Source organism: Macrobrachium rosenbergii, chromosome 3 (genome assembly GCF_040412425.1).
Source record: "Macrobrachium rosenbergii isolate ZJJX-2024 chromosome 3, ASM4041242v1, whole genome shotgun sequence".
Taxonomy (NCBI): domain Eukaryota; kingdom Metazoa; phylum Arthropoda; class Malacostraca; order Decapoda; family Palaemonidae; genus Macrobrachium; species Macrobrachium rosenbergii.
This window is the reverse complement of record NC_089743.1, coordinates 17201837-17226187: the sequence shown is the minus strand read 5'-3', so window position 1 is coordinate 17226187 and position 24351 is coordinate 17201837. Positions and strand designations below refer to the sequence as shown.

Sequence of the window (24351 nt, the reverse complement as noted above, 5' to 3'; positions counted from 1 at the left end):
ACAAAGGGTTGCTGGCATGAACGTAAGCTGTGCTCAGTTGAAGGCTGCAGTTGTGAAGTTCTCAGACGTGCAAAAAGTTGTGGACTTTAAGGCACCCAAAGGTTGACCATTTCAGTCCAAGATTCGACATAGGATTTCTAACAAGAAGACTCATGGTAAAACTTTAGATGGTTCTGAGGAGGGACTAGAAGAATTTCACCAGATGTTGAAGGACTTGATAAGAAAAGAAGGTCTTGCTTTAGAGTAAATCTACAATGCAGACGAATCTGAGTCTATTCTATCAGGCCTTACCCACTAACACCTTGGCTGATGAGAAGGAAAAGAATTTATCTGGTAGAAAGCTTTCCGAGCAATGTGTGTCTGCTTTGTTATATGCAAATGCTACAGGTGGGCATTGTTGCAAACCAGTGGTAGTTGGACTTGCAAAGCAACAATGTGTCCTGCTTGGGTCAATGGATAGGTTGCCATGGATTTGATATTATTTGGCAAAGGCTTGGTACACATTCGAAAGTGTAACTGTTTGGTTCCATAATCATTTTTGTAAGGAGGTTGTTCGTCATCTGCATTGCTAGACATTGGGTGAAGGCTTTGCTTCTCATGGACAATGCACCTGCACATCCTAATACAACCAAGTTGGTTGGTGATGAAGGCTGTATTAGGGTCATCTGTTTGCCCCTTAATACGACTGTACTAATTCAGCCAATGAGCCAAAGTGTTACTGTTGCAACAAAACAGCAATACCGGAGGAAGTTCCTGGAAGAGGTGATGGTAGTATTGGAGGATGAGAAGAAGGAGCAAGGCTTGGATATACAGGGGAACGGACACTGGAGGATCTTCGAAAGTATTCACTGAAATCTGCCATCTATAACTTCACAGATGCTTGGAGGGACGTCACTGCAGAGACCCTCAACCACACGTGGAACTGTATACTGGATGGACAAGAGGGCAAGATTTCCAGAGTTTTGAAGTCAACGACTTCCATACCCAACTCGCAACTGGAGGCAATGACGTTCCCAGGGGTGATGTACGTGTGACTGGATGACAATGGTGGCAACCCTAGTTTACAACTTGTCTCTGACAAAGACATTGCTGCTGCAGTTGCTGTTGGTGATGAGGAAGCACCTGAAGATGATGTTGTTTAATGAGTGCCCCCGTACAAGCACATGCACATGGTCTTCGATATCATTATCGAGGTGCTGGAGAACCTCAACAACGACCCCAACAACTTCCCCAGGGCCTTGGATGCATCTGCACAAATGCAAGAGTTGTGACGGAAAGTTATTTTGAAGCAGAATCGTCATACATATCATCAAAGTACCCTTGACGGCTTCTTCAGATCCCAAAACCCGTGCAAATAGCCAAGCGCCACCCACTTCTTTGGTAACTCAGTCATTCACTTTGGAACCACAGGTGAGCACATCTGCAGCCTTTGTTGATATGTGGAGCTCCTTCAGCCAAGATTTTGATGTGTTGCTGCCTCACTTCGATGACCCTGACCCTCTATGCACGTCTATGACTCTTCCAGCTACTTCACCACTTAATGTCTCTGGGAGTCACAGGAGGCAGAGGAAAATGATGATGCTGGTCTTGATGACATCTGTCGATCTGGAGGCGGGGAAGGAGGTGGAGGAAGACCTTTAATTAAACCTGCTCACAAGTTTTTAAAAAGTCCTGCCATCGTGGCACCAAGGGCAGCACACACAGATAACTGACAGAGGTATTATATTTGTGGGTTTTTTTGTGTGTGTTTGATGTATTTTGAAGTTTTTGGGCAAGATAAAAAAACTGGTTTTTTGAGTGTACAATGTACTGTAAAGTTTTTGGGCAAAATAAAAAAAAAAATTTTGTGTGTAGAGTGTACTTTAAAATGTTTGGGTGAGATATAAAAAAACTGCTTTTTTGAGTGTAAAATGTACTTTAAAGTGTTTGGGCTAAGTAAAAAAAAAGGGTTTGCTTTTTTTGTGTACAGTATAATTTGAAGTGTTCGGGAAAAATAAAACAGGTTTACTTTTTGTTAAACAATGTACTTTGAAGTGTTTGGGCTAAATGAAACAAAAAGGTTTGCTTTTTTGTGTATACAATGTACTTGAAAGTGTTTGGGCTGAATAAAACAAAAAGGTTTTCTTTTTTGTGTGTAAAATGTACTTTAAAGTGTTTGGGCTAAATAAAAAAAAGGGGGTTTGCTTTTTTGTGTGTAAAATATACTTTAAAGTGTTTGGGCAAAATAAAAAAGTCTTTGATTTTTTGAGTGTACAATACACTTTAAAGTGTTTGGGAAAAATAAAAAAGTTTGCTTTTTAGTGTGTATATACAATATACTTTAAAGTGTTTGGCCAAAATAAAAAAGTGTTTGCTTTTTTATGTGTAAAATGTACTTTAAAGTGTTTGGGCAAAATAAAAATAGGGGTTTGAGTTTTTGTGTGTACGATTTATTTTGACGATTGTTTCTTATACAGCAATGGGTTCAGGCAAAATGGAAAACAAAGTGATACTAATTTTTTCCTCCAGTGTAAGAATGGAATATGTGATTTAGGCATAAAGCCAAGTAGTGCAACCCACATGGTCATTCAGTGCTATAATGAGAATAAATGAAAGTGGAAATGATATGAATAATGAGTTTAAAATAGATATTCTAAAGACCAATGTTTAAAACGGTAAAATAGAAGAGATTTCATTTCTAATTGAATTGAAAACTGCCATAAATAATTTTAAAAAAATACATATCAATATAAAATTATAAGATATTTTTATCAAAACCACAAGCCTTTAAAAAGCTCAAAACAGGGCCAATATCAATGTTGTCTCCTAAAATTTTACCATCTTAATGGTACATCCGCCTCTCATTAGCATATCTGGTGCAGTGCTTAACTGTCAAAGGGCTATCACAGTGAACACACACTGGAGCACTGCTGCCATCAAGAAGAAAACTGTGACAGTCGGCAGTGACCAAATCCTCAGCCTTGTCAGAATAACTTCAGTCCTCCTGTTGCTTTGATAGGATAATTGCCAAAATCACATTTGGGGTCTAATAGTTTTTAACTTATTACAGTATTAGCAAGAAGGGGAGACGACCATCGCTCCTGCCACTTACTTAATATATAATTGCGAATAGAGATTTTCATATTGAAGTGGGGAACTATATTTATATAAATTTCTCTTCGGGTACAGGCACTCTTTGCCTCTCTGTCTGCTTCTTCATTCCCTAGGATCCCAACATGACCAGGAATCCAACAAAAACATACTGTTTCACGTCTACATGAAATGCAAAAACTGCGCCCGAGCCTTCTGTACTAAAGGATGGAATGAATTATAATTGTTCAGGCTTTCCAGAGCACTTTTACAATCAGAATACATGACACAAGACTTCTTATTTGAATGATATGCTATATCTAGGGCTTTAACAATGGCAGATAGTTCAGCTGTATATACTGAAGCTTTGCAACATCACAAACATCATCTGTGAAAACAGCTAAACTTACTCCCTCGCTTGACTTCAAGTCATCTTTATAAATTTTATAGTCATTATTATGAACTTCATCATGTTCTAAAAACAGTGACTTTAGTACTTCAACAGGAATGTTCTTTTTCACTATATTTTTCTTGCACAATTCAGCTTTTGGTGTGAACCAAGGTGTGAATTTTGGAAGGGGCCAATTCATGAACACTCTGAGTCTGTGTAGAATTATCATTTACAGATGCATTTAGCCGAAACTGAAATGGAACAGAAGAACTTGGCTTGAAATTGCTAGCATCAAGTTGATGAATAATCTTATTTGATGGATTGTTAGCATTACTTTTAATCCTTGTCAAGTATCGGAGGCCTAACTCCTCTCGTTGCAAATCAAGTGGAAGTTGGTGCGTGTCCACATAAAGACTCTTGACGGGAGATGTTGGAAAAGCCCTAGAGCAAATACGTAAACCCATATTGTGGACTACGTTGAGTTCGTGGAGTTTACTTTTGCATGCTGATGAATAAATCTGACGTCCATAATCCAACTTTGACCTACATAGTACATCACATAGTTGTAGCAAAGGTTTCTTTTCTGCGCCCCAATTAAAGCCAGAGATCACTTTCAAAAGACTGAGAGATTTTTTTACTTAGCACTTTAAATTTTCAATATGCTTCGACTAAGTGAGTTTGGAATAAAAAAATCATTCCTAAAAACTTTACATCATCTGCATATGTTAGAACAGACCCATCAAGTTTCAAATTCGGTACAGCTTCTTGACGTCTACACTTAGTAAAATGAGCAGCAACTGTCTTACTTGTAGAAAACCTGAAGCCATTTTATTTTGCCCATCTAGAGATAGAGTTGATGGATTTTTGTAAATATCTGCAAGCCGATTCAGCATTATATGCTGTGCAATAAATAGTTAAATCATCCACAAAAAGTGAGGCCTGTACAGGATTTGAAATTTCATTGATGATGCTATCAACGGCAACAGCACAATTAATTTAGTTACGCTTAGCACACTCCCCTGTGGAACACCTTCTTCTAGTTTGAATGGGGAAGACAAAGTATTTTCTATTCTTACTCTTATAGAAGCCATGTTGTGTCATATGCTTTTTTCTAAATCAAACAATACACCAGTTGTCTGGCACTGGTTTACAAAGCTCCCATGAATTTGAATAGAAAGTCTTAGTAGTGGGTCCAGGGTAGATCTGTTTTTGCAAAAGCCAAACTGGAGTGGAGAATGTAATTTGTTTGTTGCTAAATGCCAGACCAAACGAGAGTTGATCATCTTCTCCATCAGCTTGCATACACAGTCGTAAGAGCTATGGGCCTGTAACTAGTAGTTTGATGACGGTCTTTATTCGGTTTTTGAATTGGAATTACTACAGCAATTTTCCATCCTATTGGTAAGATTCCAGTGTCCCAAATTCTATTAATAATCTTCAAGAGGTGAGTTTTAGCCTCCTCAGGTAACTGTCAAAGCATTACATACAGGATAGTATCTTCACCATGAGAAGTATCATCCGTTGACGAAAGGACATCTTGTAGCTCATGAAGAGAGAATTAGCATTACAAGCTTCAAGATTACCACCAGATAAATCTAAAGGAACCTGGGAGTTCCTAATCCTCTGAAAGTCAGTGGGATAATTATTTGGACTTCAAATACTGGAAAAGTGTTGACCTAGGTATTCAGCTACATCTTTGGGACTTATTAGTGAATCTCCAACCTTTAAAGAGGGTGTTTTAGGGGAAAATTTCCCTGTTCTTGGTACAGCAGCCTCTGCACTTGTTAAAACTGTTTTTGAAAAATAGCCATATGCTTCTAAGTGGCATTTAAAAGATTCATAAGTTTTTCTAATTTTATACCCGCCTTATATTTCACCCAGTCTGCTTCCATTACCTTCCATTTTGGTTGTGCTTCTGTAGGAACATTCCTGACAAACTTCAAATGGATAGGAAAGTGATCACTACTGTGCAAATATTCATCAACAGACCAGTTAAAAATCTAAAGCTTTGTCTGAGGAGCATATACTCAAATCAATAGCTGAATAGGAATTAAAATGTATGTTATGGCAAGTCATCACACCATCATTAAGAAGCACAATATTACTATTATTAATAACTTCCTCTATCACTTTTCCTCCATTATCTATAGAATCCCCCCCCCACAACGGATTGTGTGCATTAAAATCGCCTAGAAGCATGAATGGTGATGATAATTGATTTAACAATAACTGAATGTCCGCCATTGAAAAAGAAGTAGATCTACGAGAAAGGTAGATGAAACAGACAGTAATCTGCTTGTCTAAAATGATCGTTTGTGCAAGTGCCTGTAAATTTGTAGTAAGGGGTATTTGAGAGTATTCCGAAGATTTACTCAGTACTAGCAGCTCCCCCATGTGCATGGTCACCATCAGGAGGAGCAAGGGGAAAATCTCACAATTAAGCCCAGGATTAAAAATCTCAGGGCCTAATTTGGTTTCTTGAAGACATACTATACCAGGATTTCTCTCTCTCTCTCAACAGGACTTTTAGCTCTTCTGCGCGTGTATGCTGTCCTTTACAATTCCACTGCAAGATATCAGAAGATGCCATTATGAAGAGACCTTTTTAGCTGACTGACCAAATGAAGAATATGAGGCCCTTGAAAGAGAGGGCTTACCTGATGAAGACTTGGTCATACTAGTCCTTCTTGGTGATCTATTCAACCTCCCAGAAGAGTAAGATTTTTTTGATGGCATAATTTTACATTTACCTTGCCTTGTTGGGGCAGGTGACAGAGATGTCAAATGGGTACATAATCTTTTATAACTTGTCATTTCATATTCCATATTCACCTGATGTACCTCTACCACATGAGATTCAGAAGCCCGGAATCTTCTGTGGACGATTCCCTAAATCTGGGAGCAAGATTGCCTGGGATGCCTCTACAGATGAGACTAGGGAGACTTCTGAAGAAGCCTGAAGTGCCCCTACAGAGTGGGGTTTGAGAAGCTCCCACAGAGGAAGCTTCTGGAGCTTGAACGATTTCAGGCTCTGAATCAGGGAGCTGACTCTTTCGAGGGATGGAGCTCCTTTGTCTAGGCTGAGGAGCTAGATTACTTATAGAAGGACGAGATTATTTCTTTGGTAGTGGTTGTTTGCTGAGGGGACTGGAATTACTATACTGTATTTCTGTTTCGCTACATCACTATATCTGGTTGTCCTATAGTACATTCACATCAGTCGTGCATTTGGTGCCTAGCGCCGTCCCTTACTATGCTCCTGATTGGCTAGTGGTCAGCCAATCACAGCGCTGGAAAATGGCCAGTGTGCAGTCTCTCTCAAAGCTCCGGAGAGTTAACATCTCCGCTCCGAGACCTGAGCAACATGTCTTTCAAAAGTTATAAATTTCATTAAACCTCAGTTTTACCTAAAGAATAGTAGTGTTTCCCAATTTCATCACTAAACATGTCAAGCCAATGGTTGAAGCATTATAATGATATATGAATTATTTACTTCAATAAACTTAATGGTTAAGATATTTGGTAGTGAAATAAACAATTTTTAAAGATAAAATGTATTCTTTCATTCCTTACATGGCATCGCAGTGCATTCATCATTTATCGTCTTGTGCCTCATAAAATTTCGTAGCTTAAATGTCATGGATGACAATGCTACCTAAAAAGTATAGGTAGGGCTATCAATCAATATGAAAATAACAAGCAAGCGATTAAGAATATTGAAATGTGCGGGGATGCACGCAGACTACAGCCTATCCTTACACATTCCTTACTTCTAGAGGAACCTCTTGCTTTTGCTTGTTGTTATTTGGGGCCATACCTGAATGACGCTTGTATGTCAGATCTTGCATTTTAGTTCAATAAACGAGCCTAGGATTATGTAATGACTCGTCTATGGCCGTCCGAATAAAGAGGTAACTTCTCTATACGGGTGTGACCAGCTGCACTTGACAGTAGGCCTACGGTAGCACCCTATCAGGGGCCGCGATACGGAAAACAATTAAAATGAGTAATTATAGACCACATACATATGTAGATACATAGAAAAGTATGGTATGTGTATGTAACTTTTTTTGTAGGGGAGTGAGGAGGCTCACAATATTAGTAGTGTAGCAGACTGCAGACGGCTGACAGCTCTACCGAGTAAGCTACTGCCCACTCATACACCTGCATTGTCAACTGGTGAAGTGGAAGGGACACAAGAACCCCCTGCTTTTTGACATATGCCACTACTGTGGTGTTTTCGCTCATCAACACCAAAGAGTGTCCCATCACTCGATCCTGAAACTCTTGGAGGGCCAGAAAGGCTGCCTTGAGTTCCAGGATATTGATGTGGTGCTTGTCGTCTCGGTTCCACACTCCTGAAGTCAGCAACCCCTCCAGGTGTTTGTCCCATCCCTTGGTCGATGCATCCGAGAACAGAAGCATGTCAGGAAGGGGAGTATGCAGGGACACTCCTATTAAGAGGTTCCTGTTGTCCATCCACCAGTCCAAATCCTCTCTCACTTCCTCCAAGAGAGGAATGAGAAAGGATTGAGGGTATCAAGACTGGGATTAATACTTCTTCATTCTCCACTGGAGAGAACAATGGTGAAGCCACCCATGAGGGACCAGTTTCTCCAACAACGACTTGCCACTGTTGAGCTGGCTGCCCCTGCCGAGACAGGACCAGTTGCACCGCCTTCCCGAACCTGCTGATGCAAGAGTCTGAGGGGAAAAACTCTTGCTGCTACCGTATCTGTCAGCATGCCCAGGTACTTTACCAATAACTGTGCTTGGGGATGAGATCAGACTTCTCGAGATTTACTACGACCCTAGGCTGCAGCAAAACTCGAGGAGCGATCCCTATCCTGAAGCAACTGCGAGCAGGAGCTCACCAGGATGAGCCAATCGTCTAGATACCTCAACAGAAGTATCCCATGCGAATAGGCACAAGCTGACACCAGGGTGAACACTCATGTGAACACCTGGGGAGCAGTCAAGAGCCCGAAACACAGCGCCCTGAACTGGAACACCGTCTCCCCGAGGATGAAGTGAAGGTACTTGTGGGAGGACAGATGGATGGGTATTTGAAAATATGAATCCTTCAAGTTCACCATAATCATGAAGTCATTCTCCCTGATGGAAGCGAGCACTGAGCATGTCACCTTCACCGCGAACCGAGTGTGGTGAACGAATCTGTTCAAGAGAGAGAGGTCTATGATCATTCTCCAACTCCTTGAGACTTTCTCTATGAGAAAGATAAGGCTTTAAAAGCCTGGGGACCAATCTGACATGACTTCCACATTGCCCTTCTTCAGCATGGCTTGCACTTCTTGAATAAATGCGCAATCCCTCGGTGAACCGGGAATGTACGCTAGGAGACAGACCAGTTTGTTGGTAAGGGGTGGCCAAGACTCGAAGGGAATTAGATATTCTTCCTGAAGGACATCCACTACCCAAGTCTCGGCTCCATGTCGCTGCCAAGTCACCCAATCGCTCAACAGGCAACCCCCACCAATGGCAGCAGCTGGAGGGGAACGCTGCCCCTAGTGTCCTCCCTTCTTCTTCTTCTTCTTTCCCTTGCTCCCTTTTCCAAGCTGGAAAGAGGGTTGAAAGGGTGTGATTGCACACCCTTCCTGGCAGAGGAAGAAGAAGGCTGGGTGTTCCCACGAGCGCCTGGGTCTTCTTAGGAGCCAAAAGGAAGTGCTAGCCTGACCTGAGGGTTGGACTGCAGTGGCATGCGAAGACCCGGAGGTCTTGGCCACTGCCTGGTGGACAAGGTGGTCGCTGTCTTCGACCCATCTCTTGTCCACCACAGCATCTACCAACTCTCTAAGGAAAAGAGAGGCAGAACCCAGCAACAGTCCATTCCTAGGGGTTAATGCCAACTCAGGACCAACAGACCTGGAGATCCGATTCAGGACAGCGTTCCTCTTCTTCAGCACCAGGTTTGCCCACAGGTTTGCCATCTGGTGGGCAAGGTAGGAGATGGCTCTACCTCCAGACTGGCACAGTCTCCTGAAGGTGGAGTCCTCTCCAGGGACGTTATCACCTGAGGAGGCAGCAACCTTGGATACTGTGAATGACCACAGATCCAACCAGGAGACTGCCTGGAAAGCCGCCATGGCAGTAGCCTCCAGGTTCGCTGCCTCTTGCTGCATGAGGGAGACCCCTTCTGGAGCAAGGTGCTGCAATGAAAGACCTGGGCCTAGACAAACCAGGTCCGGTCAACCTGCCCAGTCGGCAAGGACCTCTCCAAGGGCATGTAGAAACGCTTCTGGCGAGGCAGAGGAGGGGGAAGGAGCTTGTCTCAGTGGTTCAATGGAAGGGAATTCTCTTGCCCAGAGACAAGGTTATTCACTTGGTCGAGTACCCCCTCGGCAAGCGAGGACCACAGCAGCCCCACCAAAACCTTTGGTTCCTTCTTAGGACCCCAAAAGGCTTCGAGGTGCAAAGGGCGATCCACAGAAGAGGCCATGGTCCCTTCCCTGAGATCATTGTGCTGATGAATCAGCGCGATGATCTCTGCAAAAGTCCTCTGTATCTCGGAGGGTGTCTGCTTCCTGGGGAAGAGGACCCCCCGTCCTTCCAGAGTGCGGTCCTCCCGAGCTACTCTGCCCACAGGAGGGAGAACCTTGGCAGACCCTTGGGATCCTTCCTCGATTACTTGGGCGTATGACTGAGCCAGTCCAAGAACCAAGCCCAGGACATAGGACCTCGTAGCCAAACCCTGAGAAGAGGCAACCTCCCGGAGTCCCCCTGTCAGACTCATGCCTCCCGGTAAAACCCCAGGAGGTTGAGGGGACAGGTGAGGAAGACTGGGCACTCCCACCTATCCTGGTATCAGAACTAGCAGGAGAGGCAGACAGTGGGCGGTCACCAACCCGCGGTGGTGACAGCAGCATGGATCTGGGAGAGCGCGCTTATGCCTAGGCAAAGTGCTGTCCCAAGGAGAGCAAAGAGGTGCAACCAAGCTGTGCCAAGCACTTGGCTAAGCCAAGCCAGGACGATTGTGCAAACATGATCAGGGGCTGGGCGGAGTTGAGCACTCGGGAGCTCACTGTCGTGAACTTGTGCTGTCCTTACGACGTGGCCCAGTTTTCTTCGAGGCCAAAATCTCCCAAGAAGACTGGACAGGGGGCCTCATCTCTGCCTCTCCAGGTGCTCGGACCCTCGGGACTGAGACATGGGCCTGGGAACCTGGCCAAGCACTAGAAGCAGTGCTGGCAGGGAGCACTGAGACACCTGCATGTCTCAGCACTCTCTCTCGACCTGTGCCTGAACTGGACCGGGTAATGGACTCGCCATTACCGGTTCGGGGTGCCCTGAGACTTCGTAGAATCTCGACTCGGCTTGGCCGAGCACCCAATGCTCCTGAAGCTTGTGCAGGACGATCAACAGGAGCAGTCTCCTTCCGAGAATAAGAAAGAAACTCGGGAAGAGACGAGACAGGCACAGTACCAGTCTTAGAAATGCACTTCTTACAGCTGGTATCGGAAGCGCAGACCTGGGGCCCATGCACACAAGGCCCCTGAAACACGAGACCCCGGCAGGGTATGCGAATCGGTTCCCAAACCTGAAGGCTGGGAAGAGCCGACGAGAGAACCCACTGCTTCCCCTATGGAGGGAGGCAGCCCCTTATTAGTCCTGAGACGGGACTTCTTTTGGAGGTGGGAGAGGCAGCTCCTTCTTTGGCCAATGAGTCTCTGAAGAAGAAAGGGAGGAGGCAGCAGATGACAAAGACGAAGACAATGAAGATGACGATGACAACACCGTACGAGACTCTTCTTCGCCATCTTCTTCAGGATGGCAGTCAGGTCCCCCATTCATCAGGGAGCAGCAGCAAACAGGAGCAGCCATGGCAGGAGAATCAGAGAGCCCTCAAGGAGAGCCAAGCTGCCTGCAGACCCATTGCCTGGTGATGCTCGGCCACCAAACCTGAAGAATCAAAAGTTGGGTTAGTAGTGGGAGACCCCTCTTGCTCCGAGGGAAAGTTTTCCCCCCTCGGAGCGAGCGGAGGCCCCCAAGAAGAGGTTGTCTTGACCCCCCCCACCCCCCATCTCCGACAGGCGAGAGAAGAGAACAAAGGAGAGACAGCCAGACAGGGAAGCTTACCGGGAGAGAGAAACGAGGACGAAGGGTCAGCTGCCAAGGGCGTTGTCGGGGGCGTAAAACCTTCCGACAATGCCTTAACAGCCTTTCTCCGATACTGTTTCCTCTGGTAAACTTCGCCTACTGTGCAGATGACCAAGAGCAACACTCAGCACAAGTCAGATCAGGGTTACAATCATGTCCCCTGCAAGAGGTATAAAGGGAGTGAGGGTCAACAACAAAGGAGGAGTGAAAATTGTTACACCCCTTGCTGCCAACCCCAGAACACACATGCTGGGGGTTGACAGCTTTACACACAGGCTTATCAGATCTGTGGGTTTGCATTGTAATATACAAAAACAAACACACAGATATACACAATGAAAAACAAGAAATATCCCACTGGCAAAAAGAGCTTAACGGCAATCAGGCGGAGAGTGAAGGAACACACGTCTGCACAGCACGATGGCCAAAAGCAAATTGGAATGTTTACATCCAGGCAGGCAGGACTTCCGCCTACCAGATGGTAGTTAACTGCCTATCTGCCTTGTTCGAAAGTTTAGCAGCCATTTCCAGCTTCACTGAAAGTAATTCTTAATGTAAAGCACCGACTGTTTGTATATCATGTAAGAACAAATGTAAATCAGATGAGCACATTGTGGGTTAGAACATTATTTTCTGAAACTTAACTTTCACCTCCACATATATTCATTTACCAAGAAACTAGTTTTTAGGAACTGCCATATTACTGTTCAAAATGGCAACCTTGTATGAGTGCATAAACTATACACACATACAGTAAAAGGTATATTGTAACAAGAGGAAAATTATAAGACAAAAGAATACTGTAGACCATGGAAATGTAAACTAAACTAATTATGAGTAGATGAAGTTGAAAGCAATTTTAAGTTGATAAACGTAACGTAAAAGTGAAAGCTATAAAAAAAAATAAAAGCAGTCAAGTCACTCATGAACTTATGTAGACCTGGACTGATGACCAGGTTGTGGGTTAGAACATTTTCTAAAACTTGAACCTTCACCTCCAAATGTATTCACTATCTCTTGACTACTTTTTGTGTGTAAAATAATAAAGGTGATACAAGTTATTATTTACTTTTCAATGTCGGGTTTTAACACCCAAAAATGTTATGACAGATTGTGGCAGGGATGAACATGCTATCACTCAAAAATCTGAAACTCAAGAAATATATTTCTTGTATAAATGATTAAATGGATAAACTAATAAATGTTAACATATAGAGTAATTAAATAAAGATAACAAATAAATAATAAACATATTAATATATTCATACTGATAATATACAGCAACTTCCTTGAACATGATAATTTGATTTACAGAATCAAATTTTATTTTGTGACAAGCATGCTATTTAATTATATACTCAGGGTTTTACACAACACCAGAGCCATACTAGACTTTATCTAATTAGTTCACCCACATACGGCTCGAGTGTTGTGTAAAACCTTGAGTATAGGTGCAGTAGCATTCCACAAGCTCGAGGAAGACTTCGAGGATGACCTTTAGGACGACATCGAGAACAAGCTCGAGGGATCGAGGCTGGAGGCTCGAGGACGACTTCGAAGACGACATCGAGAAAAACTTCGAGGATGGGCTCGAGTACGACTTCGAGGTTGTCGACCTCAAATGACCTCGAGGTCGACTTCGAGGACGACCTCGAGGACAACTTCAAGGACGAGCTCGAGGATGACTTCGATTATGAGCTCGAGGAAGACTTTGAGGACGACATCAAGGACGACCTCGAGGTCGATTTCAAGGACGACATCGAGGACGACTTTGAGGACGAGCTCGAGGACGACTTCGATTATGAGCTCGAGGAAGACTTCGAGGACGAGCTCGAGGATGTCTTCGAGGACGAGCTTGAGGACGACTTCGAGGACTGCTTCGAGGACGAGCTCAAGCACAATTTCAAGGACAAGCTCGAGGACGGCTTCCAGGACGAGCTCGAGGACGACTTTGAGGTCGACCTCGAGGTCGACTTCAAGGACAACCTCGAGGTTGACTTTGAGGACGCCTTCGAGGTCGTCTTCGAGGACAACCTTGAGGTCGACTTCGAGGACGACATCGAGGTCGACTTCGAAGACGACCTCGTGGTTGACTTCGAAGACAACCTCCCACTCCTAGCTCTCTCCTGAATATTTCTAGCATCATATCTTGTGCCGATGCGTTGACAGACGTGCATTGCTCTGGACTATCAATGTAAAGTAAGTTTCATCACTGAAGATTACATTCTTCCAGTCATCGATATCATAAACAACATGTTGCAGAGCAAAGCCCAGATGAGTGTCACGATGCCATTCCTTTAACTCCTCTTTGACCGCCAGAACATGGCACCTGATACCATGCTCCCTCAGTCGCTGTCTGGTTGTCTGTTGAGTGCACGAGAGATGCAATTCTTGCGTGATAGTTACTGAGGTTATCAGGGGGTCGTCTATGGATACTGCAATGATTTGTTTGTCTTGTTGTCGTGTTGTTATGCGTGGGCGTCCTCTCCTAGGTCTATTTGCCAATGTTCCCTCTTACCGCCATCTTGATATCCACCTTTGGACTGTGCGAGTTGACACTCCAACGCTCACGGCAATATCTCGTGTTGGAACACCACGCTCCCACTCACCAATGATCCGACCTCTTTGAGTTATATGCTCAACAGAGTTGTCTTTGTTTGCTGCCACCATCTCTACAAAAAAATGCCATATATAAGTATATATTATATAGACTAAAGAAGACAACAATATGGTGGAGATTGCCGTAATATAGATAATCGTGTTTACCAGTTAATAAAGTTACACAGAGGCTGCAAATCCCCAGCCGTCAAAACTACTCAGCTACTGGCTTTTGGGATACGCATCATCCATGGCTGTGTCGCAAACTCCCTCATCGGAAAACCAGGTCCCCCCACTTTCCCTCAAAACTATTCAGAACGTAAACGATGATATAAGTAATGCTATAATGATACATATCTATGTCTTCATGGCGAATTGGAATAATTGATATTAACTGTTATCAATAAGGGTATTAATATCGCCACTTCAAATATGTTGATAAGCGAATCTCTTCAAGCCCTACATTAACATCACCCCATTGCCCATCACCTTCAACCTCCTTATCATAATATCCTCCTATCCCCCACCCCCACGTGCTCGGTGCTTAAAAGAGATAATTAATATTGAAATAAAATACGATTACATTTCTTAAAAGAATAAAATTTCTCTCTCTCTCTCTCTCTCCTTGAAATATATTTCAGTCATTATTGCACTTTTTTGTCTGAATTTTGTAATTTCCCTCCTCCTCTCATTCGAACCATCGTAACTATGCATTGGTAGTTGTAACTTCAGCCACCGTTCAGAGCAAGAAGGACATGATCTCTCCCAGCAAGGTTTGGCGAGGCGACATCGGTTTCTTTGGTGGGTGTACATACTAAAGAATCTATTCAACTATTCAGTCACATAAACTCATTGTCACAGTGCAAGTTACCTTGAAAATTAGAGGCAAGAGTAGATGTGACAGGTCAAGACCATCTCTGTTAATCAGGTGATTATTTTCCCACTAAATTCTCTAAGGAAGGATTTGTCAGTAAAGGCAGTTACTTCAGTACTGTGGCTTTGATATAAAATTCATATGACAGTACAGTACTCTAGGACTCCACAATTACTTTGTATTTTTTCTCTTTTTTAGTTATTAAACTATACTTCATTTTTACCAAAATGGATATCTGCTTACACTGATTTTAAGTACAGTAGTCTTCAATACTATGCTGTGGCCCATAGCATCCGACACAAATTTTATTTGAGATCCCTTAGGCTATGTTAAGCACCTCTGGACAGTCATTAAATAAGACTAGTTGTGGAAATGTTCATGAACATATTTTTAACTTTTTTTTTTATTTAGCAAAATAAAACAAAACAGTGATGCTAAGATGACATTCTTTTTATATTTCATAAGACAGAAGTTTGAATCCTATTGGCCAAGGGTATTTTTACTGTCAACTCCAAAAAAAGACTATGATATGCAGCTGACATAATTTCCAGTCTTACTATATGAATGTGACTGTGTGGAGCTTGAGGCGTTGGACTATGTTGCAGACATACAATTACAATGGGAAAATGGGCCACTGGAGCACAGGTTGGCCCCTTGCATTCAATATGAACCTACCTGAAGTACATTGACCAATGATAATTCATTTTGTTTTTAAGAATTAAGCATTAGTTTCATTTTCAAAGAGACAACATGGATTGTTTGAGCCTGTAAGTTCTTCAATTAATAGTCCAGCATGATCTGATGATCAACAATTATACAGAGGCATAATCTAGACCACATCAAAGATAATGCTGAGTTCACCTGCTAAAGACCAGTTTTGATAAGGAAAGAAGAGAAAATGGTGAATGGAAAAAAAAAAAAAAAAAAAGAGGACGATCCTAATTCACCTTCAGTAATTACATGAGGTAGAAAATGAATGGCTAACTTCTTTGTGGGTATAATAAATAGACAGAAGTAAAAGTAAAATTTATTTACAAATTGGCCAGTAGAAGTAATGAAAATAATGTATAAATTTATATAAATTATGAGCCCTTTAATCTATCATCTAGAAAACAGTAAATGCTTTCCATAAGAAGTTTATCAGACATAGATAATTCTTCCCACCATGGCAAATCCATACTTTGAGGTAATACTTCCATATTTTGTGTGGCTAAGCGCTTGTAGTGTCTGTGACTCTTAGTGTTTTTCTTCTGCTCATGTAACACAGAGAGCAATGAATACACCAAAGTCTTGAGAATTAAGATGCAAATTTCCCACGCCGAAGTGGAGATTCCCATGACCCAAGAAAGATCTCCTTCCAATCTGAGAGAGGAGAAAAAAACCATAAAATACTTGTTAATTTACACTGCTATATCCTATTGCTTGAAGGCTACGTTCCAACACAACCAAGTTTTAGAGCATCCCTCTTGAGTCTAATGGTGTTCAGATTTAAGTATGCAGCATTGTAATTATCTACATAGTCATAGTAGTTTTGCCAGCTTCAACCCTTTCACTTATGTTCTTGTATAACAGATATACTGTTGTCAAAAAACTGTCTACACTTATATTTCTCTTTTCTTCTCCTATCCTTGTAATTTGGCTTTCCAATCTTACTTTTCTTTATTACTTTTATATTATTCACTTCATGCTTTATTTGTACATTCAATGCCACTGCAGTAGTATTTAAAAATTTTCCTAGTGGAAAAATTTTTTAAGTTAATTTGATCTCTGATAGCTTTATAAAAATGTTCCTAAAAATGTAAAGAATTGAAAGACAAAAGGAACACTGCATCCTTTTCTATGCTCTAGGTAGCTTTGAACCACTACAAGAAGAATTTATTTCACTATGGTAAATACTCCAATCATCATCAAAAAGTAAAATATGATTTCACATCACCCAGTTCTCCTCGCTGCTGGGAGAAAGGGACCTCGGGATTGGTACGATACACGTACACATCATTACCGGGGTCTAAGCAATGTCAGGCAGGGCAGCCGATCGAGGCTACAGCCTACCCCAACGCCAAATCAAAGTCCTTCAAAAGACGGCATCGTGCTTACCCGTATAAAAATGGGAAAAAAGCATGTTAAAACAAAGTCAACAATGATTCAGTCTTTAAATAACAATAACTTTAGGGCTGTTATGCTTGCAGTGTGGCCTGCACAATAATGTATATATGCATTTCTAGTTTCCCTCCAGCACTTTTACTACCCTCCCTCTAGTTTCCTTGGCTCTCCAGTTATTTCAATTTTCCTGCTCCATTCTACATACCTCAAAAACAAGCTTCTGGTTAAATCAACAAGTCTTACATTCTACCATGTAATCTGGTTAAGCTATACAGGCACTTTAAAATATTCAAGAGTTTTCAAATTATTGAATAATCTTAAACTGATTAGGAATTGAGCCAATTTATATTCAGTTACACAATGTTATCAGTAGTTGTTTCAGAGGTCTGGTTAAACATATCATTTATAACTAAATAATTAAAATTCCACAAACTTAAGTTTTCATAGTATTCAAAACACCTTTGTACTTAATTTTACAAGAAAATATATAGTACTTTGCTATGTTCCTTGTGCTAATACTGTACATGGCTGTTTAGTGATCTAAATGAGGGAAACATTTAACTTCTACTCTTGATATATAGACATATGGTTTGCCAATTTTTTCTTGATACAGTACTTCTTAAGTTATGGTTTGCCAATTTTTTCTTGATACAGTACTTCATAAGTTATATTTTAATTTCATGTTCATCCAAAAAATCTTGCCTGGGAAGATGACATGCCCAGGAAGCAGTATACTAAGTTAGACAGGGTTAAAATGGATTCCCTACCACTCAGAAACAGATTTAACACAGCAGTACTAGTCATAGCTTGTTTTCATATTTAGTGATACCTATCACAATAACACAATCCCTACTTTTCTACTTTTCCTGTAAGGTTGCAGGTAAGGAACAATGGCTTTTTGTTGTATTTTTGTGTGTTATGATAATTTTCATTATTAAATTACAAATTTTTAAAGTAATTTGTATTTTTCCTAACATACAAACCTGAGGCCTTTACATATGGGATTAACTTTCAGTGAGCTGGAAAACTGGCTGTTAAACTTTTTCAAGGTGGTTATGGTAATGGCTACCGATGGTAAAGGCGAAAGCACTGCCCACCAATTCAATTTTACGCAGTTCATGTTTTGGTCCATGTAAGAGAATGAGGGGTGGTAAGAGATGGGCCCTTTATATAAAGACCTCAGGTTTGTATGCAAGGAAAAATACAAATTACTTTAAAAATTTGTCATTTGTTCCTACACAAATACAAGCCCTCAGTCTTTAAATATGGGAGACTTACTTTTGAAGGGAGGATTCCCAGCAAAACTCTGAACTGACTGGTAATTTGGCTCACCTGGGTACTCTTTCCCTGGTTATGAAAGAGCAAAGGAAGGAGACCATACCTGTGATCTACTGAACATTTGCAAATAAATGGAATGTAATATCCTTGATTCGAAAAGGTTTGGATGAACCCACAGTGTCGGAGACTATAAACCTAAGAATAACCAACTGGTTTGTTCATAGTCAGTCCCTCTCTCCCCTTGCTAGAAAGAAGGAAGGATTTGCATCAACTAATCCAAATGGAACTAGATTACAGATAGGATACTCAGTCATCTAGATCACCTGCATGCATGCCCATCCAGCAAGTGACAGCTCATTCACTGGAAGATGAAGGAAGACAGGAGAAATGGAGGAGGCCAGTCCCACATACACCTCCTTGCAGCTGCACACCTTAGGAGAGATGCAACCTGCCCCTCAAGAGCTGGGTGAACTACATGATTTGTTGAGCATCCACCATAGGACCCAAGGAAAAGGTGTCCAAGAACCTATGGTCAATGTCCCAAGGTAAAAGGAGATGAATGTGATCAGCATGATTACAATCCATCCTAGTACTCGACTGACAGGTTCTTCCTGAATAGGATGTACAGACAGACGGCCCTGGCCTCGAAAGATCTGGCCCAAAATGTACTGATGTCCACCAGAAAGTTGCGGGGTACGCTCGTTTCATCATCTCACTAATCAGAGTAATGATAATTTGGAAACAGTTTCTTGGCCAACTCGAAGCTAATGAACAAGTCATTCGCATTGGGCTGAACATCTAGTCTTTAACCCTCTGATTATGGCCAAGATGACGCCTCACACTTACCACAATCAGGAAGGTTTTTAAACTGTAGTCATCTGTAGCATGCCACCAGACGCAAGAAAACGTAAACAGTCACTGTAATAGCACGTGTATTTGTTGTTTTGCTACGTGTCATAACCCCGGAACATGCGCCATTAACCGGGAAACAATTTCTAATGAATATGTCTGAAAAGTGTCACAACCTCTGAACATCGTAAGACGGACCCGTCGTAAAACGGGGACTGCTTATACGTGAATGTCGGGATGAACAAGTGATACCAAGATCGTTCATAACCAATTCCTTGCTGAAATTAGAAGACCAACCTTCGGTGAAATACAACGTGCCATATTGGAAAAACATATCAACATCAAAACATTGGAAACCAAAAGAATTTTGAAGATCTCACGAGGAAAAGACGACATTTGAAGCCTCAATACCACCAGATTGGAGAGATTCCCTACGTGAATATTGTCATGTGAAGATGAGGAATCAAGTGTATCGGAAACTGAAACGGAAACACGATAATAAAATGAAACTGTTGATTGAAAGAAGCCCTTGGACCAACAACGCCAATCATGAATGTGTCGTCAACTTATCAAACAAACAGCTGGATAGAAATGTAACTAGTGCCTTAGGCTACGGTTTAAACTTTGCTTTATCTCCTGGCGGAAGGAACAGTGTGGAAATAACTAAAGGACTGTGTAATTTGGAAAAATATAGTGATTTAACGAATGAAGAAGTGAACATGGTTAAGGGAGTGATTTATGGAAGTATGAAAAATCAGACACCACAAACGTCCCCAAAAGATTTATGGTTGCTATTAATGAACTGAATAAAGATAAAAATATACACATGACAAAAGCAGATAAATCAGGCGCCCTTGTAATTTTAAATAAAAGTGAATATATAGAAAAATGCAAAATCTTTTAGGTGATGATAACACATATAAAGAATTAAATAAGAACCCGATTAGACAATGTGAATAGTGGTTTCAATAAGAAAGTAAAAAAACCTGTTAAAAGGTCCTTGAAAGCCTTATAAAGAAGTTGTGTGTGACCTCTCCATCGCTACCATACATGTATGGTACAATAAAAACTCACAAAGCAAACTTTCCTGCCAGGCCAATTATCAGTTCAGTTGGTTCCGCATCATACAAGCTAGAAGTACTTAGTAGATATTCTCAACCCATTAGTAGGTACCATCTCAAATGCAAATATCAAGAATAATGTGGACCTGATAAATAAACTAAATAGTGTAGAGATTAATAGTGAATCCAGGCTTGTAAGTTTTGATGTTGTATCACTATTCACAAAGGTGCCAATAGATGATCTGATGGCGTTTTATCTGAATTGTTAGAGAACACACAGCTGGATATCCCATTTTCTGAAAAAGTACTTTAATTGAACTGATTAAATTATGTGTAAAAGATTGTAAATTTGAATTTAATGGTAAATTTTACTCACAAAGTTTTGGTATGGCAATGGAAACCCTCTATCCCCAGTGTTAAGTAACTTATATATGGAATTTTTTGAAAAGAAGATATTAAACAACATAATCCCACGTAATGTAACATGGTTTAGGTATGTTGGCGACATAATTTGTGTATGGCCAGGGAACCAAGATGTAAAAACTTTTTGCTAAGTTAAATCAATTAGTACCATCAATTAAATTCACGATGGAAATGGAAAATGATGGGTGCTTACCGTTTCTGGATGTCCTCATACGAGAAAGAAATAGTAGTGGGTTTAAATATAGTGTGTATAGAAAACCCACTAATATTTCTTCTATGTGCATTTCTATTCTGGACAAAGCAATAAGGTTAAAAAGTCAGTGTTTTCATCTATGTTTTTAAGAGCATTACGGGTATGTAGCCTGAATATATTGATGATGAAATAGATAAGATTAGGAATGCAGGCAAAAAATTGAAATATCCTGATAGTGTATTAAACAGTGCATTTGAGGCGGCAAAAAGACTATGTATCAAAACCAGAAAGAACTTACAAACAAAAAAAATTTGCTTGTTCTGCCTTATAATAATAATATGAAAGATATCCCTCATCTTCTTAAGAATTTTGGTGTTAATGTCGCATTTAAGAACAATACAACAATGAAAAATGTACTTATCAAGAACTCCCCACACAATATTAAAGGTGTGTATATAAAATCCATGTGTAAGTCTTGTGACAACTTTTATATTGGCCAAACCAGGAAAGCACTGGAAAAAGAATTGAACAACATAAGAAATGTGTGAGATATGCACAAGGAACAGTGGTATATTTGTACATGTTAGTGAGAACAATCATGCTATCAACTGGAAGGGGCAAAAAGGATTGTATATTCTAATAATGCACTGGCAAGGAACATCATTGAATCTAGCTTCATAAAAGAAAGTTACAACCATAATATGAATATCAGTCAAGGGATGTATAAACTTGATCCTTTAATATCAAAAGAAATTTGTAAATTGTTTAAACTTTAAGGTAGGCAGTAGAGATATATGAAAATAGGATTATCATATTTGTAAACACATACGAGGGTAGTAATGTTAATGAGTTTCCAAACTCCGCCCCCATGACACCTGTCAGGTGTGGATCTGAGGTGGGGTATGGTCTGTTTATCAGCAATGTCCCCTGAGAGTCTATTGTGATTTTTAGCCAAATGAGTTTTAAAGGCCACTCCTACCTCGACACCATCGGCCTGAGTGGGGATATGGAGCCTCTAACGGTGGTGTATGTTCGTCAGTACTGTTCTTGTAGTATATATATTTGTGACTTCTCACACTCTGTATCAGTCCTTCGTCAATGGCTTGGAAATAAAGTGAAACCTGTCAGGACCTACACCCTGTTTCTTATTTTTCACCTGTGGTAATGTGTGATAAATGAATCACATTGCAAAAGCGATAATAATCATATATATATATATATATATATATATATATATATATTATATATATATTATATATATATATATATATATATATATATATAAATAAGATAAAATCACAGAAGGAAACAAGACAACTGAGTGCTGAGGCCTTTCGACACTAGTCCTTTACTTAGCAGACTAGTGTCCAAAGGCCTCGCAGCACTCCAGTGCTTAACTCGTTTCCTTTGTGGATTTTATCTTTATTATATATTCATCACGTTCCATATTTTTCGTGATTTCAGTTATACATACACACACACACACACACACATATATATATATATATATATATATATATATATATATATATATATATATATATATATATATATATATATATATATATATATATATATATATATATATATATATTATATATATTATATATACAGTATATATATATATATATATATATATATATATATATATATATATATATATATATATATATATATGAAGTTCAGTGCCAAGCGCTTTCATGTTTATTAATGCATCGATCGGGGCATGAATGAGACACAGATATCAAAGAAGATTACCAGTAAACAAAAGAACAAGAATACCAGATGGTCAGTTGTCAAAGGGTAATAAACAGAAAGTTAATCCAGGATAATCCGGGATCAAGCTGTCCCAAACTGAACTCAAGACCAAACAACAAGAAATACTAAAGTTTAGGCTTATAAAATCCAAAAACATGTATAACCTTGAATACCAGATGGTTAACTGCCAGGGGTAAGAAACAAACAAACCATGTTAACCGGGATCATGCAGCAAACTAATCCAAATATATACTTAACCATAAGGCAAACGGAATCTTACCCATTCACATTGCAGAAACATGTATAAAAATGAATATTAATTTTGCATATATTTATCAACTTTTTTAATTATGAAGGCATCAAGTTTAAATAAACCAAGACTTAAAATTTAGAATACTTTCATTATTTGACTTAATAAAACAAGATTTGATGATATTCCTTTTAACTGCATCATTGCAAGGGACTAAAGGTCTTGCTTTACTCCAGTTAATAGGATGATCTAAATCTCTCATATGTATGAATAATGCATTCGATATTTGGCCAGTTCTCACAGAATATTGGTGTTGTTTGTGTTGTTGTGAAAGTGATTTACCAGTTTGTCCATAATATATTTTATCACATATTTTTCAAGTAATTTCATAGGTGCAACCAAAAACATCTTTAGGAGAATTTTTTATCACTAAACTCTTAACATTAAAATTACTGAAAACAACATTTATGTTGAAAAGTTTTAAAATTCTAGGAATTTGTAAAAACCTTTCATCATATGGTAATTTGAGAATATTATGCTTGCTGAATTCAAGTTTGTTATTAGTTAAATAAAATGTTTTCCTGGCTCTTTCCATACTACATCTACAAAGGTCCTTGGGTATTTAAGTTTCAAAGCAATATCATAAATAGTTTTGATCTCAGCATCAATGAACTGCGGGCTACAAACACATAAAACCCTCAAGACCATTCCAGAAAAGACAGAGAATTTAACATTTTGATGGTGATTGGAATAATAATGAACAAAAGAGGCAATGTTAGTTGATTTCCCAAACACTGAAAAGGTGAAATTTCTATCATGTCTATGGACAGTTACATCAAGAAAATTCAAATTATAATTTCTTTCTTCCTCTATGGCATTATTATTATTCAGAAGATGAACTCTATTCTTATGCAAAAAGCCCACATGGGCCATTGACTTGAAATTCAAGCTTCCAACTTAAAGCAATTTCAGTAACAGCATTTTTCTTGCTTTATCCACATTTCTTGATTCAATCATCAAAAATCACGTTACTGCATCAGTACTTAAATAATACACCCAAATGGCAAATACTAAGTCACAAGTATTAGATGACAAAATTATCATGTCCCAAATACAGTAATACACAAAATATTTTTTAATGTTAAATTATCATTAAATAACCAGTTATTTCATTTTATACATACCTAATACATTCCATGAGAGATTCTTCAGTTTTCCCCAACTTCATCAATGCCTCTGATTTTACAAAGCGAAATGTAGCTGCACATATGTGTGTCATCTTTTTATCACTGGAATCTTTGTAGTAGCTGGAATATTCACCTAAAACAAAGGAAATTGTACAAACAGTTAGTTATGTACAATTTACCAAGACTCTACCATGTTAATTTC

The 24351-nt window shown here is 40.0% G+C and overlaps 1 protein-coding gene across 2 annotated transcripts in view; it reads right to left on the bottom strand.

Moving 5' to 3' along the window:
* Positions 1-16062: 16062 nt before the first annotated feature.
* LOC136852911 (uncharacterized) overlaps positions 16063-24351 on the bottom strand; it is a 59190-nt gene continuing 50901 nt past the window's right edge. For both annotated transcript variants that reach the window (XM_067127867.1, XM_067127876.1), the window contains exons 6-7: positions 24147-24282; positions 16063-16409 (exon numbers count right to left, since the gene is read on the bottom strand). In XM_067127867.1, coding sequence (XP_066983968.1) covers positions 16130-16409; positions 24147-24282 — 416 coding nt within the window. In that variant the 3' untranslated portion in view covers positions 16063-16129. The remainder of the gene's footprint in view (positions 16410-24146; positions 24283-24351) is intronic.